Consider the following 15,476-nt stretch of genomic DNA (forward strand, 5'->3'; position numbering starts at 1 on the left):
CTATGGAGTAAACCAATCATTGATAGGGCGCCTTCAGATACAAGAACAAAACACTCAGTACAAAATGCTGCAGCCAGATTGCTGACTGGGAGGCGAAAATTTGATCACATTTCTCCCTTTTTAACTTCTCTCCACTGGTTACCAGTTAAACAGAGAATTGAGTTTATTTTTTTTATTATTTTGAAGCATTGCACGGACTAGCACCAGCATATCTCTCTGACATGTAACATTGGCACAATCCCTCTAGGTCTCTTAGATCAGGCAGTCTTGGAATGCTCTCTGTTCATAGATCTAGATTAAAGCATCGGGGAGACCAAGCTTTTGCGATCATAGGCCCTAAACTTTGGAATAATCTTCCAACATCAATCCGGATGGTGTCATCTCTTTTCTCTTTTAAAACAAAACTGAAAACACATTTGCTTAATGAAAATTGTAAATTTTATTTGTATATGCTTGATTTTCGTTTGAGAATGCGTAGCCGGCAATTTTATGTGTATTCTGATCTGTAAAGCACTTTGTTCAACCCTGCTTTGGTTTTAAATGTGCTCTATAAATAATTAATGGATGAATTAATGTTTTTTGTAGTTTTTAAAGTATGTCTGTAGGTAACGTATTGTTTTTGCTCTTGGTCTACTGTAACAGTATTTTGGAAGTCTGCCTAATTAACTAGTGAAACCGGTATAATCTTTTAACACCACATTAGCTGTTTTGAAAATTGAAATGATACCTTGCAGATATACTGTACCATATATGGATTATTGGCCCTCTGAGCTGCATTAAACAGTCTGCCTATTATTCTCAAGAAACCTTAAAGACCTTGAAAATTAGTTTTTACATAAGTGAAGGAACTTGTATTTTGATAATTTACCTGTGTCATACTCTTCCTCATCACCAATGCTGAAAACTGGCTTCACACCTCGGTACAGTTTTCCCACCCGATCACTGCTGCTCACGTGCCTGAATGAGAAAAGAAAATACATAAGAGGCTTACTAAAATATTTTAAGAATTGTGGCTTATACATCACACCAACATTGTCTTCCAGGTCCTAAGGGATTCTGAGAGCATGACATGAGGTCTCATCTAGGATCAGATCTAGAAAGGTGAGTACCATTAGTTGGAGAAAGGGGTCAAACGATCTGCTACTGTAAATTTAATTCACTTTAAGTGAATTAAAGTGTAAAATGCCAGGCACTTTTATACTGTGAGTATGAATACCTTGTTTAACATGTAAATCATATCTGGTGCATTCTTAAGCAGGTGTGAACATCACCTCTGAATAAAAATAGTAAAGCCTGCAATCTCCCTTCAAATATGTCATGGGTGTTAAAGAGGACCAAGAAAGCAGTGATCAAGCTTCAAGACCGTCTGTTGGCAATACAAGGAAAGGCACTGGGTAGGAAGTGCAGTATTAGAGGTTACCTTAGAAACAATAGCAAAAACGTTCACACAGGCTATGTTTACATTGTCATTGTTTAGTTTTGACATCTGCATTTACTTATACAGTGTATATAGAAAAGAATCACCCCCTTCAAAATAATCACATTTTGTTGCTTTGCATCTTGAAATTAAGATGGACACAGTTTTTGTTTTATCCAGCTGTATTTACTCACAAGAAAAAACAAGAAAAAACAAGAATCACTGAGTTGGAAAAGGGTGTTTTGTTGAACCACCTTTTTTTTTTAATTACAGCCTTTAGCCTGTTGGTATATGTCTCTACTAACTTTGCAATGTTTTCCCACTCTTCTTTGCAGAACTCCTCAAGTTCAGTTAAATTTGATGGTGACCTTTTGTGGACTTCAAGTCATTCCACAGATTTTCAATGGGGTTCAAGTCTGGGCCTTGACTAGGCAATGCAAGGACATTCACCTGTTTCTCCTTTAACCACTTTGTGGTCAGTTGTGCTGTGTGTGTTGGGTCATTGTCATGTTGGAAGATAAATCTCCTTCCCCGTAGACAAATTTCTGGCAGAGGGCAGTAGATTTTCCTCAACAATTTTATTTTGCACCATCCATTTTTCCCTCTATCCTGAAAAGTGCTCCAAGTCCCTGATGCAGAGAAACACCCCAATAACAGGATACTACCACCTCCATGCTTTACGGTAGGAATGGTGTTTTTTGGATGGTGAACTGTATTCGATTTCTGCCAGACATATCGTTTAGTGTTGAGGCCAAATAGTTAAATTTTAGTCTCATCCGACCATAACGCATTTTTCCATGTGGCCCCGATTTGGAAAACTCAATCGTGACTGCATGTGGCCTTTCTTGAGGAGTGGCTTTTTTCTTGCAACCCTCCCATACAAGTCAGATTTGTGGAGAATTTGTGATATTGTTGACACGTGCACAAAATGACCACTCTTTGTCATAAATTCCTGCAACTGCTTCAGTGTTGATATGGGGCTCTTGGTAGCCTCTCTGACCAGTTTCCTCCTGGCTCTTTCATCCAGTTTGGAGTGACGTCCTGAACCAGGGAGCGTCTGTGTGGCTTCGTAGCTTGATGAAGATCCTGGGATACTGATTAGTTGCCTGAGTCAAATGAGCCCACCCCCTTGTCTCTACTACATTGTGCAGGAAAGATATCCATCTGGACCTTTTATAATGGAAGTCTATGGGATCGTTTGCTAGGTTGCTGTAGATGGTTGCTATGGGCGTGGCTTCATAGCTTTATGATGATTTTGTGACACTAGCCAGGTTTCCATCCAAAGTTGCAAATTTAGCTCATGCGCAAAATTGGAATATCGCATAAAACATTTTCGAATAAGTACCATTTCCATCCAACTAGTCAACCGTCACTTCCTAATAAACTGCTACTAAATATCAGTAAGAGAAGTAAGAGAAGCCACTGAATATAATAATATTCATATATAATAAAACTTGCGCAAGTCAACGATTACGAAACACAATAAATGCGGTGCTTTTGTGGATGCCTGCTGTTTGGGAAACACAGTCGTGACAGTTCTAAGAGGCAATTACAGAATACTTTGACGACTTTGCTCAGGCATTTAAGAATGACCATAACAACATTTCTCATGCTGTGTAACAAGATCAGTACTCTGGTTATCCTAAATGTGTGCTCTCACTGAGCGTGTGTGTGTGTGTGCATACTTGTCTGTGTACGTACGTGTGTGTGTGTTGTGTGTGTGTGCGTGCGCATCCGTGTGTGTGTGTGTGTCTCTATGTCTATGTGTGTTAGTACGTGTGCATATTGTGTGTGTGGAGTGTTTTTATGTGGGTATGTCTGTCTTCTGTGTTTTCAACCTTTTCTTGTTTCTGCAGGTACAACTTTAATTATTTTGCTTATAGTCAATATGTCTCATGTACAGCTGCTTTGTAACAATGAAAATTGTAAAAGCGCTATATAAATAAAGTTGAGTTGAGTTGAGAGTTGAGTTAGTCAGGATATGCCATCTCATAGTGCAGTCACGTGACTTTTTGGAGGAATTTATTCGGCAAATGCGTTTCCATCTCCCATTATTCACATTAACCCTTTTTCACAAAAAAGAAAAACCACCTCAGTGCGAGAAAACATTTTTGCGAATTAAGGGTTTTTAATTCGAAATTTGCCGTTTCCATCACTCATTTCTGATGCGAAACTTCAAAATGCGAATAAAACCAGAGTGATGGAAACCCACTTACTGATTGTTTGTGTGAGTAAAATGAGCCCACCCCTATGTCTCTACGACACTGTGCTGCAAATATATCCATATGGACCTTTTATAATAGAAGTCAATGGGATCGGTTGCTAGGTTGCTGTAAATGGTTGCTATGGGCGTGGCTTCATAGCTTCATGATGATGTTGAGAGAATTATTGGTTGCCTGAGTAAAATGAGCCCACCAAATTGTCTCTAAGAGGTTGTACTGTGAAGATATTCAACATGGGCCAGTTATAATGCTTTATATGGGCATATTTCCTGCCCCATTCTAAGTCTATAGGGAATTTCGGGTGGCTCTTACGCCCCAGGGGTACAGCTTGCACCCCATTATGAGGTATTTTCTTACAGAGCCTTCCAGCCTCTTTAAATGTGGAAATCCGCATGTTTCTACTAAATCCTTTCTTGGAGCTACGACCCGTCAAAATTTAGAGAAATGTTAAGTCTATGGAATTTTTCAGGTGATTTTTCCCCCCTATCGAACACCGTCTGCCCGATTGCTTATAAAAGTCATAGTACACCATTCCTCAATAAGCCGCTCGATTTGAGCCCTCATTCATGGGCCTATGACAAATGCTGCGTAGAAATTTTGGTAGAACAAGAAGAATAATTATTACAACATGCTCCCAAGATAGTAATAGTGATGCTTTGCACTCTGCAGGCACCGCTAATAATTATAATATGCTCGCAAGATAAAAATCGTGATGCTTTGCATTCTGCAAGCACCACTAATTATAAATAATAATATGCTCGCAAGATAGTAATAGTGATGCTTTGCATTCTGCCGTGGAAAACTCGGAACTAGGCAGTCAACTAGGGTGATGACACTTTAAGACACAAATTAATCTAACCAACCCCCATGTCTCTACAATGTTCTGATGCAGAGATATAGGTTTCTGCTTAATGGTTGCTAAAATAATCTGTTTAGTTGCTATGGACGTGGTTTGCAATCTGCCAATTGATGATAATCTAAGATATGAGTGAAACGAACCAACCCCTGTCTCTCTACGATGTTCTGATGCAGAGATATAGGTTTCTGCTAAATGGTTGCTAAACTAATCTGTTTGGTTGCTATGGGCGTGTCTTGGCATCTGCAAATTGATGATAATCTAAACTATGAGTGAAACGAACCAACCCCATGTCTCTACTATGTTCTGATGCAGAGATATAGGTCTTGTGAAATGGTTGCCAAGTTAATATGTTTTGTTGCATTGGGCGTGGCTTCGTAGCCAAGGAAGTTCCTGGGATACTCATTGGTTGCCTGAGACAAATGAGCCCACCCCCTTGTCTCTACAACACTGTGCTGCAAAGATATCCATCTGGACATTTTTTATTGGCTGTCTATGGGATTGGTTGCTAGGGTGCTGTACATGGTTGCTATGGGCTTGGCTTGATTGCTTCATGATGATCCTGAGAGACTGATTGGAGTAAAATGAGCCCACATACAAAACACTCCACACACACAATATGCACACGTACTAACACACATAGACATAGAGTGTGTGTGTGTGTGTGTGTGTGTGTGTGTGTGTGTGTGAAACACACACGCTCAGTGAGCACACACATTTAAGATAAAGGAGAGAGAAGCACAGGTCAAATATAACAGACTATAAATTCCTATATGCAATATTAATTAAGTAAAACTTTAAAATTCTAAAGCAGCCCCCCTGGCCAGGCAAAGTGCAAAAAACAGTGCAAAAAACAGTATGCAAATGGTGGCGAGGAACCCAAAACTCTAATCGAGAAAAACATCCTCAGGAGAACCCAGGCCCAACCAGGGGATTCCAGTTCCCCTCTGGCAAAAGCTGCTGCCTCTGCAAAGCTCCAGAGAGCTTGCACAACAAGGCTAAATAAAATAAATAAACTTACTAATAAGGTAAATTATAGTTTAAGATTATCATTAATAATCTAATAGCATTTGAAATTTTGTGGTGAAGACATGTCAGGTGACCGCGTCCTTCTTTATCCAGCTCTATCATCTCAACTCTTGTCAGGTCGCCGCTTCCCATTCTCCGCTCTACCATCAGGTCAGGCCATGCAGACGTGTCAGGTGACCGCGTCCTTCTTTATCCAGCTCTTATTATAATATGCTCGCAAGATAGTAATAGTGATGCTTTGCATTCTGCAAGCACCACTAATAAGCTCGCAGGATAGTAATAGTGATGCTTTGCATTCTGCAAGCACCACTAATTATGTTGGCTTGACAGAGCCAACATACTGTTCTTTGTTCTAAGCTTATTATGTTGGCTTGACAGAGCCAACATACTGTTCTTATAATTAAATGTATTATTATGTTGGCTTGACAGAGCCAACATAATGTTCTTGTACTGAAACTTGTTATTATTATGTTGGCTTGACTGAGCCAACATACTGATCTTGTATCTAAGGTTATTATGTTGGCTTGACAGAACCAACATACTGATATTGTATCTAAGCTTATTATTATGTTGGCTTGACAGAGCCAACATACTGTTCTTGGACTTAAACTTATTATTATTATGTTGGCTTGACAGAGCCAACATACTGATATTGTATCTAAGCTTATTATGTTGGCTTGACAGAGCCAACATACTGATCTTGTATCTAAGCTTATTAGTGATTCTTTGAAAAAGCTATTGTTATTCGAACATACATACTTCTTATAACACGCTATTTGTCCCGCAGCTTTTGACGTAGACCCATGAATGAATACATCACATCGACGGGCCTATTTGGGAATGGCGTGCTATGACTTTTATAAGCGATCGGGTGGGGGGGTGCGATAGGGGTGCGAAAAACCACCTGAAAAATCCCATTGACTTAACATTGCGCCCAACTTTGAGGGATCGTAGCTCCGAGCGAGGATATCGTAGAAACATGAAAATAATACACGATTTGAAGGGGTTATCAGGCTCTATAAGAACATCACTCACAATGGGGTGTAAGTTGCACCCCTGGGGTGTGAGAGCCTCCCAAAATTTCCGTATACTTATAATGGCGCCCATAGACTCCCATTCAAAACCTAGATACCTATATATTCACATGTTATTTTTTCCCTTTGGATCCATCAATGACTACATCAAATCGAGCGGCCCATTGAAGAATGGTGTGTGATGACTTTTGGAAGCGATCGGGTGGAGGGGGTGCGATGGGGGACGAATAAAAACCCGAAAAATCCCATTGACTTAACATTGCGCCCCAACTTTGATGGGTCGTAGCTCTGAATGAGGATATCGTAGAAACATTAAAATAATACACGATTTGAAGAGCCTATCAGGCTCTGTAAGAACATCACTCACAATGGGGTGTAAGTTGTACCCCTGGGGTATAAGAGCCCCCCAAAATTTCCCAATCACAGGAAGCATGACCATATAAGGCGTAAAACGTCCTGTTTTGAATATCTTAGCAGTACAACCACTTAGAGACAAGGGGGTGGACTCAATTGACTCAGACAACCAATCAGTGTCCCATGATCATTATGAAGATATTAAGCCACGCCCATAGCAACCATTTACAGCAATCTAGCAACCGATCCCATAGACTACCATTATAAAAAGTCCATATGGATATCTTTGCAGAACAGTGTCGTAGAGACGAGTGGGGGGGCTCATTTCACTCAGGCAATCAATCAGTGTCACAGGATCAACATGAAGCTATTAAGCCACCCCCATAGCAAGCATTTACAGCAACTTAGCAACCGATCCCATTGACTCCCGTTATCAAAAGTTCATATGGATATCTTTGCAGTACAGTGTCGTAGAGACGAGGGGGTGGGCACGTATTACTCAGGCAACCAATCAGTGGGCCAGGAAGTTCATTAAGCCATGAAGCCATGCCCATAGCAACAAAACATCTTAACTTAGCAACCGTTTAACAACACCTACATCTCTTCATCAGAACATCATAGAGAGATGATGGGGGTTGGTTTGTTTCACTTGTAAATTGAAGCATCATCAGTTGGCATATGCTAAGCCACGCCCATAGCAACCAAACAGGTTAGCCTAGCAACCATTTAGCAACACCTATATCTCTGCATCAGAACATCGTGGAGCAGTGTTTCCCAACCCTGGTCCTCGGGGCACACCTTCCAGAATGTTTTAGATCTCTCCCTACATAAAACACCTGATTCAACTCATCAATCAGGTGTTTCATATAGGGAGAGAACTAAAACATTCTGGAAGGTGTGCCCCGAGGACCAGGGTTGGGAAGAACTGTCGTAGAGACACGGGGGTTGGTTCGTTTCACTCACAGCTTAGAGCATCATCAATTAGCACATGCTAAGCCATGCCCATAGTAACCAAACAGGTTAACCTAGAAACCGTTTAGCAAAACCTATATCTATGCATAGGAACATCGTAGAGACATGGGAGTTGGTTTGTTTCACTTGAGGCTGGAAGCATCACCAGTTGGCAGATGCCAAGCCACGCCCATAGCAACCAAACACATTAGCCTAGCAATTGTTTAGCAACACCTATATCTCTGTACCAGAACATCTTAGAGTCATGGGGGTTGGTTAGATTCATTAGTACTTTAAGTGTCATCACCCTAGTGCCGAGTTCCCTGGTTTGCCACGAAAGCATCATTCACAGTTTCTTTAGAAAATGTACTATCTAGTTATTCTTCTTCTGATTCCCCAAATTTCTGACTGCTACTCCTCCTAGAGCTTTCAAGCTACATCCACCAAACTTTCCACAAACCTTCAGTCTGGTCTGACTTGAGTTGCTGTATCTTTTCTAACTGATCCGGGTTCTGGTTTTCGAAAACCGGACTCTCAAAACCACCTAATTTCCCGTAGACTTAACATTGCGACAAACTTTGACAGCTCATAACTCAAAGTGAGGATGTCATAGAAACTTGCGAGTTACCACGTTTGAAGAAGCTGGCAGGCTCTGTAAGATCTTACCTCACAATGGGGTGTAAGTTGTACCCCTGGGGCGTAAGAGCCCCCCAAAATTCCCCATTGACTTATAATGGGACAGGAAACATGCCCATATAAGGCGTCATAACTGTCCCATGTTGAATAACTTCGCAGTACAACCACTTAGATACAAGGGGGTGGGCTCATTTTACTCAGGCAACCAATCAGTATCCCAGGAACTTCTTTAAGCTACAAAGTCACGCCCATAGCAACCATTTACAGCAACCTAGCAACCGCTCCCATAGACTCCCATTATAAAAAGTCCAGATGGATATCTTTGCAACACAGTGTCGTAGAGACAAGGGGGTGGGCTCATTTGGCTCAGGCAACCAATCAGTATCCCTGAAACTTCATAAAGCTACGAAGCCACGCCCATAGCAGCAAAACATGTTAACTTAGCAACCATTTAATAAGACCTATAACTCTACATCAGAACATCGTAGAGACATGGGGGTTGGTTTGTTTCACTTGGGACTTGAAGCATCATCAATTGGTTTCTACTAAGCCACGCCCATAGCAACCAAACAGGTTAGCCTAGCAACCATTTAAAAATACCTATATATCTGCATCAGAACATTGTAGAGACACAGGGGTTGGTTCGTTTCACTCATAGCTTAGAGTATCATCAAATGGCAGATGCTAAGCCATGCCCATAGCAACCAAACAGGTTAGCCTAGCAACCGTTTAGCAAAACATGTATCTCTTTATCAGAACATCGTAGAGACACAGGAGTTGGTTCGTTTCACTCATAGCTTAGAGTATAATCAATTGGCATATACCAAGCCACGCCCATAGCAATCAAACAGGTTAGCCTAGCAACCATTTAGCAAAACCTATATCTCTGCATAAGAACATAGTAGAGACTAGGGTTGTCACGGTGCCATAAACATGTCTTACAATACTATACCAGCTGAAGTATCTCGATACCAAGTAGTATCACGATGCTGTGCCATATAATTCAAATCTATACAAAAAACTCAGATTTAGATTAAACACTTTGTATTTACTATAGTAAACCGTATTATACTTTGCACTAGAATATGTTGTTGTATTAACTGTAGTAATTGGATAAATTGTAGCAAATACATTTACATTTAGTCATTTGTAAATACTATAAATACTGTAGTATACTTAAATATTTACTATGATAAGACTCAAAAACACTAGTATCTATGAGTTTTAGTAGTTTACTGTAGTAAATACTAAAGTACACTAGATCCTTTTTCACGTAGGAACTAATTCAAATGTTGGACAAATTTAACTGATACAGCAGTCTTTATAAAGGGAAATATTAGGCTTACTTTAAATGCAGAACTAAAACGGCCAGTAGGTGGCGTCAATTTTCCACCGAGTTAGTGAATCATTTAACCAACTCATTCAAATTGCCAATTTGAATCATTAACTCGTCCGAGACATTCAAAACACACATTCATTTTGGAAATAAACACCGCAAAAAGGCAGATGTAAGTGTTCAAATAAATATGAATGCGCATATGCAACATTAACTACGGTACTACGATACCACCGTTTCAAAAATAGAGAGGCATCGCGGGTATTTTAAAGCTTTAGCATCGCGATGCTACCATAGCACCGGTACACCGTGCAACCCTAGTAGAGACACAGGAGTTGGTTTGTTTCACTCATAGCTTAGAGCATCATCAATGGCATATACCAAGCCACGCCCATAGCAACCAAACAGGTTAGCCTAACAACCGTTTAGCAAAACCTATATCTCTGCATCAGGACATCGTAGAGACATGGGGGTTGGTTCGTTTTACTTGTGGCTTGGAGCATTATCGATTGCGTCTACGATTCGGTGCGGGTATCGTTGGTTTGTCCAATCGGATCGTTGGCAAATCGTTCACCTATATCTCTGCATCAGAACATCATAGAGACACGGGGGTTGGTTCGTTTCACTCATAGCTTAGAGTATTATCAATTGCAGATTCCAAGCCATGCCCATGTGTCGTTATAATCATCCTAGTAACATAATAATCATGCTAACAACTAGAGATGCACCGATTGCAATTTTCTTTGCTAGATTCCAATTTCCAGTTTTATTACAAGTGAAACCTGCCGATTCCGATTTTTGCCGATTCCGATTTTCTATCCACAAACTATAATTGACAGTATACTGTATATAAAACCATATTAACTTTTCTTTAATACACATTTTTTTATTTTCATTGAGTAAATTATTGAACATTACAATTTCCCCAAATTTCCATAAATGCAGTTCTCCAAGCTGCATTAAATTACAGAATCTTCTCTTTCCCAAACAACTCTTAAATTGAAGAACTCTGTGACTGAAAAGAAGTACAAATAATAAAATATAACTAAACATGTCACTTAATTTACCTTTTTCATTTTTGTACTCATGTCACAAAAGTCTTAAGATAACAATAAAATACTTCAACTTTATTCTCGTCTGTTTCCGTTTATGAAACTAACATTGCTTTATTTCATTTTTTTCTGAAATGTAAAATAAATTGTCTTTATCTGTAGTATTAAAATAAGTGGATTGATTTTTGCTGCAACTTCAATAAAAAAGTTAAAAATCTTATGAGTGAATTCTACTCTAAAGATGTATATGTATTTGCAGTTTTTGTGTTAGTAAAGAACTCAATCACATATATTGGTTGATTTATTCATTTTAAAAACAAGTAGAAGTCGTGTTGAATGTCATTTTACCTAGGTGAAATGACCACAGTTTTAGCGTAAGACAAGGAATCGGATTGAATGGAATTTACGTTTGTTTTACACAGAGTGAACGACTTCAACATGAGTTTAGCATGTGTCAGAGTTTAGCATGATGCTAATAGCATCACTGTTGGCATACATACCCCATGTAGACGGAGCAGCGAGAGATGAACTACAGTGCACCTTTTTGTCTGTACAGTACATGATGCGTGTGCACGCGCGTGCAGTCAGCGGATATGAGAGATGCGCGTCAGTCAGCAGAGACTCGCGATCCGGTGGACACACATGCGAGTATAAACGAGCCGTGAAAGACAGGCTGTGCGCACACACGTTTACATGTTTACTTGCGGCTTTGAGTGTACTGACGGCTGTGACGTTCTTGCCCGCATCACGGGCAACAGAAGATCGGCTTGGAATCGGCGAGACATGAGACTGACCGGCCGGTCAGGCCGATCATACGAAAAACCGTTCGATTCCGGTCTCTGGCCAGTCAATCGGTGCACCTCTACTAACAACATACTAAGCCCGGTTTTAACACACTGGGGTCACATACTTTTTTCCATCATGTTAGAAAAAGTTTAACGATAAAACCTTTCAAACTATTTCAAACTCGTTTGTACTCAAACTTTACTATCTAGTTATAAATAATAATATGCTCGCAAGATAGTACGTGATGCTTTGCATTCTGCCATGGCAAAACTCGGCAATAGGCAGTCACTAGGGTGATGACACAGCCACAAATGAATCTAACCAACCCCCATGTATCTAAGATGTTCTGATGCAGAGATATCCACCTTATTTTTGGCGTAAATGTGGCTGCCGCCATCTTCGAGCTGTTTAGACTGTTGTGTTTAGACTTCCGGTGAGCCACTATAGCTAATGTCGTATTGCGAGTGAGACTAGGGTGTTGTTTTGCTTGGCAAGTTAATATTTATTATGGAACCCAAAGATACAAGCGTAATGTGTGCAGTTAGAGGTTTCCATAATAGCCGGTACAAACGCAAAAAAATGTCTACAAAACATTTGCTTTGACCATAATACACACATCAGAGATGAATCTGGATGTCGCGCACCCTATGATCTGCATCCATTATTCATTATTTTAGCCTACTGTATGTCCTTTCTCCTGGACAATTGACCTACTTGACTACAATAACTAATAAACTATTACTAATGTTTTTTAATAAACGTTCAAAGGCAGGAGTTTACGGATAGGGTGACACTAAATGTAAAATATCAGATTAAATATAAAACATATTTAGCACAAATAAAACAGTATGCAAATAGTGTTAAAATAATATTAGCAGTAGTTCAAATTTAGCTGTTAGCATTTGTATATGTATTTATCAGTTAAAAACTTAATAGGCTAAAGCAAACCTACCTGCCAGAGGATCGCAGCTGCATGACTAACAGTTACAGGACTTGCCCTGTCGTTAGACTACATTTTCATTAATTTGGCAGACACTTTTATGCAAAGCACATTTAACATTTTGTCAACACGCTAAACAGTAGGCTACTGCTGGCCTTTACCAGGCCATGTAACTAGGAGGATTAAAGCTGAAGCAAGCAAGGGAGAGAATGAACAACATGAAATATTGTCTTTATTTAATAGACCTAAAAACAGACAGTTATTGGTTAGTATGTTTTATGTTGTTTTTAGAAAGTTGTGATGGATGCTGCAGCTCGGTGGAGACCTGCAATACAAGAGCAACCAGCCGTCTCCATTATAAGTTGTAAGGATCCAGGAATGTTTGCTCCACTTTGACTGGTATTCACATCTGCTTTTCAAAAATGTGTGGTACGTCATATACAAATTTAGACTGACTTTCCCACTGTGCATGTAACGTTACTGGTACGTCTGTGCATTTATTGTTGCGCATCGATAAGGTGGAAAAGACGCTGCCGGGCCTTCTTGACTGTGTGGTGGATGTGACATGACCATGACAGGTTCTGTGAGATGTGAACCCCAAGATATCCGAAACTGTCCACTCTCTCCACTGGGGTCCCGTTCATTGTTATTGGTTGGTAGTTCCTCCTCTCCTGCTTTGTACTGAAGTCCACTATCATCTCCTTTGTGTTGCTAACGTTCAGAAGGAGATTGTTTTCCTGGCACCATGTCTCCAGGTTAATGATCTCCTCAAGGTAGGCTGTCTCGTCGTTGTTGGAGATCAGTCCCACCACAACCATGTCGTCAGCAAACTTGACAATGGTGGTTGAGTTGGAAGTAGCTACAGAGTCGTATGTGTACAGTGAGTACAGCAGGGGGCTCAGAACACAACCTTGGGGGCATCCAGTGCTGAGGGTGAGGGTAGGCGAGACGTGTTTCCCACCCGTACTGCTTGCAGTCTGTCTGTCAGGAAGTTGGAGATCCAGTTACAAAGCGATGGGCTGAGTCCCAGTACTTCCAGCTTGGAGGTGAGTATGGGGGAAATTAAGGTGTTAAATGCTGAACTGTAGTAGACGAACAGCATTTTAACGTAATTCCCTTTTCTGTTGTCCAGATGGTTCAGGGCTGTGTGATGGAGGTGTGCGATTGCATCCTCTTTGGAGCGGTTAGGACGATATGCAAACTGCACCAGGTCCAGAGTGTCAGGTAGTGAGGAAGCGATGAAGTCTCTTACTAATCTTTAAAAGCACTTCATCACAGTGAAGGTTAGAGCTACTGGACGGTAGTCGTTAAGACAGGCAGGCTGAGGTTTCTTTGGGACAGGAACAGTGGTGGACTGTTTAAAACACGAGGGGATTACAGACTGTTCCAGGGAGAGGTTGAAAATCTCTGTAAATACCGGAGCTAGTTGGTCAGTGCAGGCTCTCAGTAACCGACCTGTGATGCCGTTTGGTCCTGCTGCTTTCCTGGTATTCACTCTCCTGAAGGCTGTTCTCACGAAGGCTGCTCAGAGATGATGAACACATTGTTCACTTCGGCACTCTCCGTTTTAGTGCAGAGAGAGGGATGCATATTTGATGGGATGCTCTTGGCATTTTGTTGTAATAACTTACCTCACTTTGTCACTCAGTCTAAGAAGTATCTGCAGCCAATAATATTTGGAAAATTGTAAAATGGTTATCTGAAACAAGTTTTTAACTTTAATTAATCACCTAAATTCTCTCATACTCAATGGGTTCCATTCCATTAAGTGAGATAAGGTTTATGGTACTTAAAGTCCCCCTGCAGTGAAAATAAAGTTGTTCATGTTGTTTATATGTCTATGTGGTGTTTTTAATATGCTTTAAGACAGTGGTTCCCAACCTTTTTTCCAGGGGACCCCAATTTAAATATTCAAAATCCTTAACGACCCCCAAACCCCCTCAGACACATTTTGCATACTGACAGAAAATACAATCAATACATATCGTTACATTTTTAATAAATGCAAAAACAGCTGAATAAAATAGTTAGGGCAATATGAAACAATTCAGAATATATTTTCTTTACAACAACGGGCTCCACTTTTTCTTAAACTGTAGCACAAATACCACAAACAATTTCTAAACTGAAAATGTAAATTTCAAGTAATTAGAGAAATTACACCATATTATCAAACAAATTCATCAATTGCATTTTTAACCCCCAAAAATCTAAAAACATAGATAAAAAATGTAAGAACAATAATATTTTAAGAAATGCTGTGTGTGTGTTCATATTTATTCTTGCCATTTATTGTAGCCTATCTCTGAATGATGCCCATTTTCAAGTGTGTAAGGATTTTTAATGTGAGCTCTGGCCTTGTATTTCCTGAGCTAAAGATTGGATAGCAGGCGTGATTTGTGTGACAGCCAGACGAAAGTCATTGTGCACGTCTAGCTTGTTGCGTGCCTTTGTTTTGATTTTTACCAGAGAGCTGAAAGCAGTTTCTGACAGATATGTTGTGGCAAACGGCAGGATGAGTCTGGTTATGGCATGTTGCGCAAGCTTAGGCGCGAAGACGGACCCTTTCACGAGCCAGAACCGTTTGTACCCGTGTTCGGTAAAGAACCTCTTCAGAAGAGAATTCGTTTTAACGTCCAAGAGCTCGTCCTCCGCGTCTAAATACTCCACGTCCTCCACCTTTGCGGTAAATGGATCCATTACCCATGCGCATTTGGCGACATGTTCATCAACATCAGAGAACCGTGACTTCATCTGCTCCTGTAGCAGTTCCATGTGACACGTGAATTCGCGGCTCAAGGGCTCAGGTAAATTACCTCCAGTATGATTGAAAAGTGATGGAAAGTGCTGTAGTTCCTGTTTC

General features: G+C 40.4%; 1 protein-coding gene across 3 annotated transcripts in view; it reads right to left on the bottom strand.

Annotated features, from left to right (window-relative positions):
* The window catches only part of tbc1d23 (TBC1 domain family, member 23), a 521,932-nt gene that overhangs the window by 288,189 nt on the left and 218,267 nt on the right, over positions 1-15,476 (bottom strand). For all 3 annotated transcript variants that reach the window (XM_057337199.1, XM_057337198.1, XM_057337197.1), the window contains one exon: positions 869-957. In XM_057337199.1, the coding sequence (XP_057193182.1) occupies positions 869-957 (89 nt within the window). The remainder of the gene's footprint in view (positions 1-868; positions 958-15,476) is intronic.

The sequence above is a fragment of the Triplophysa rosa genome, linkage group LG7, assembly GCF_024868665.1.
Source record: "Triplophysa rosa linkage group LG7, Trosa_1v2, whole genome shotgun sequence".
In the NCBI taxonomy this organism is placed as follows: Eukaryota; Metazoa; Chordata; class Actinopteri; order Cypriniformes; family Nemacheilidae; genus Triplophysa; species Triplophysa rosa.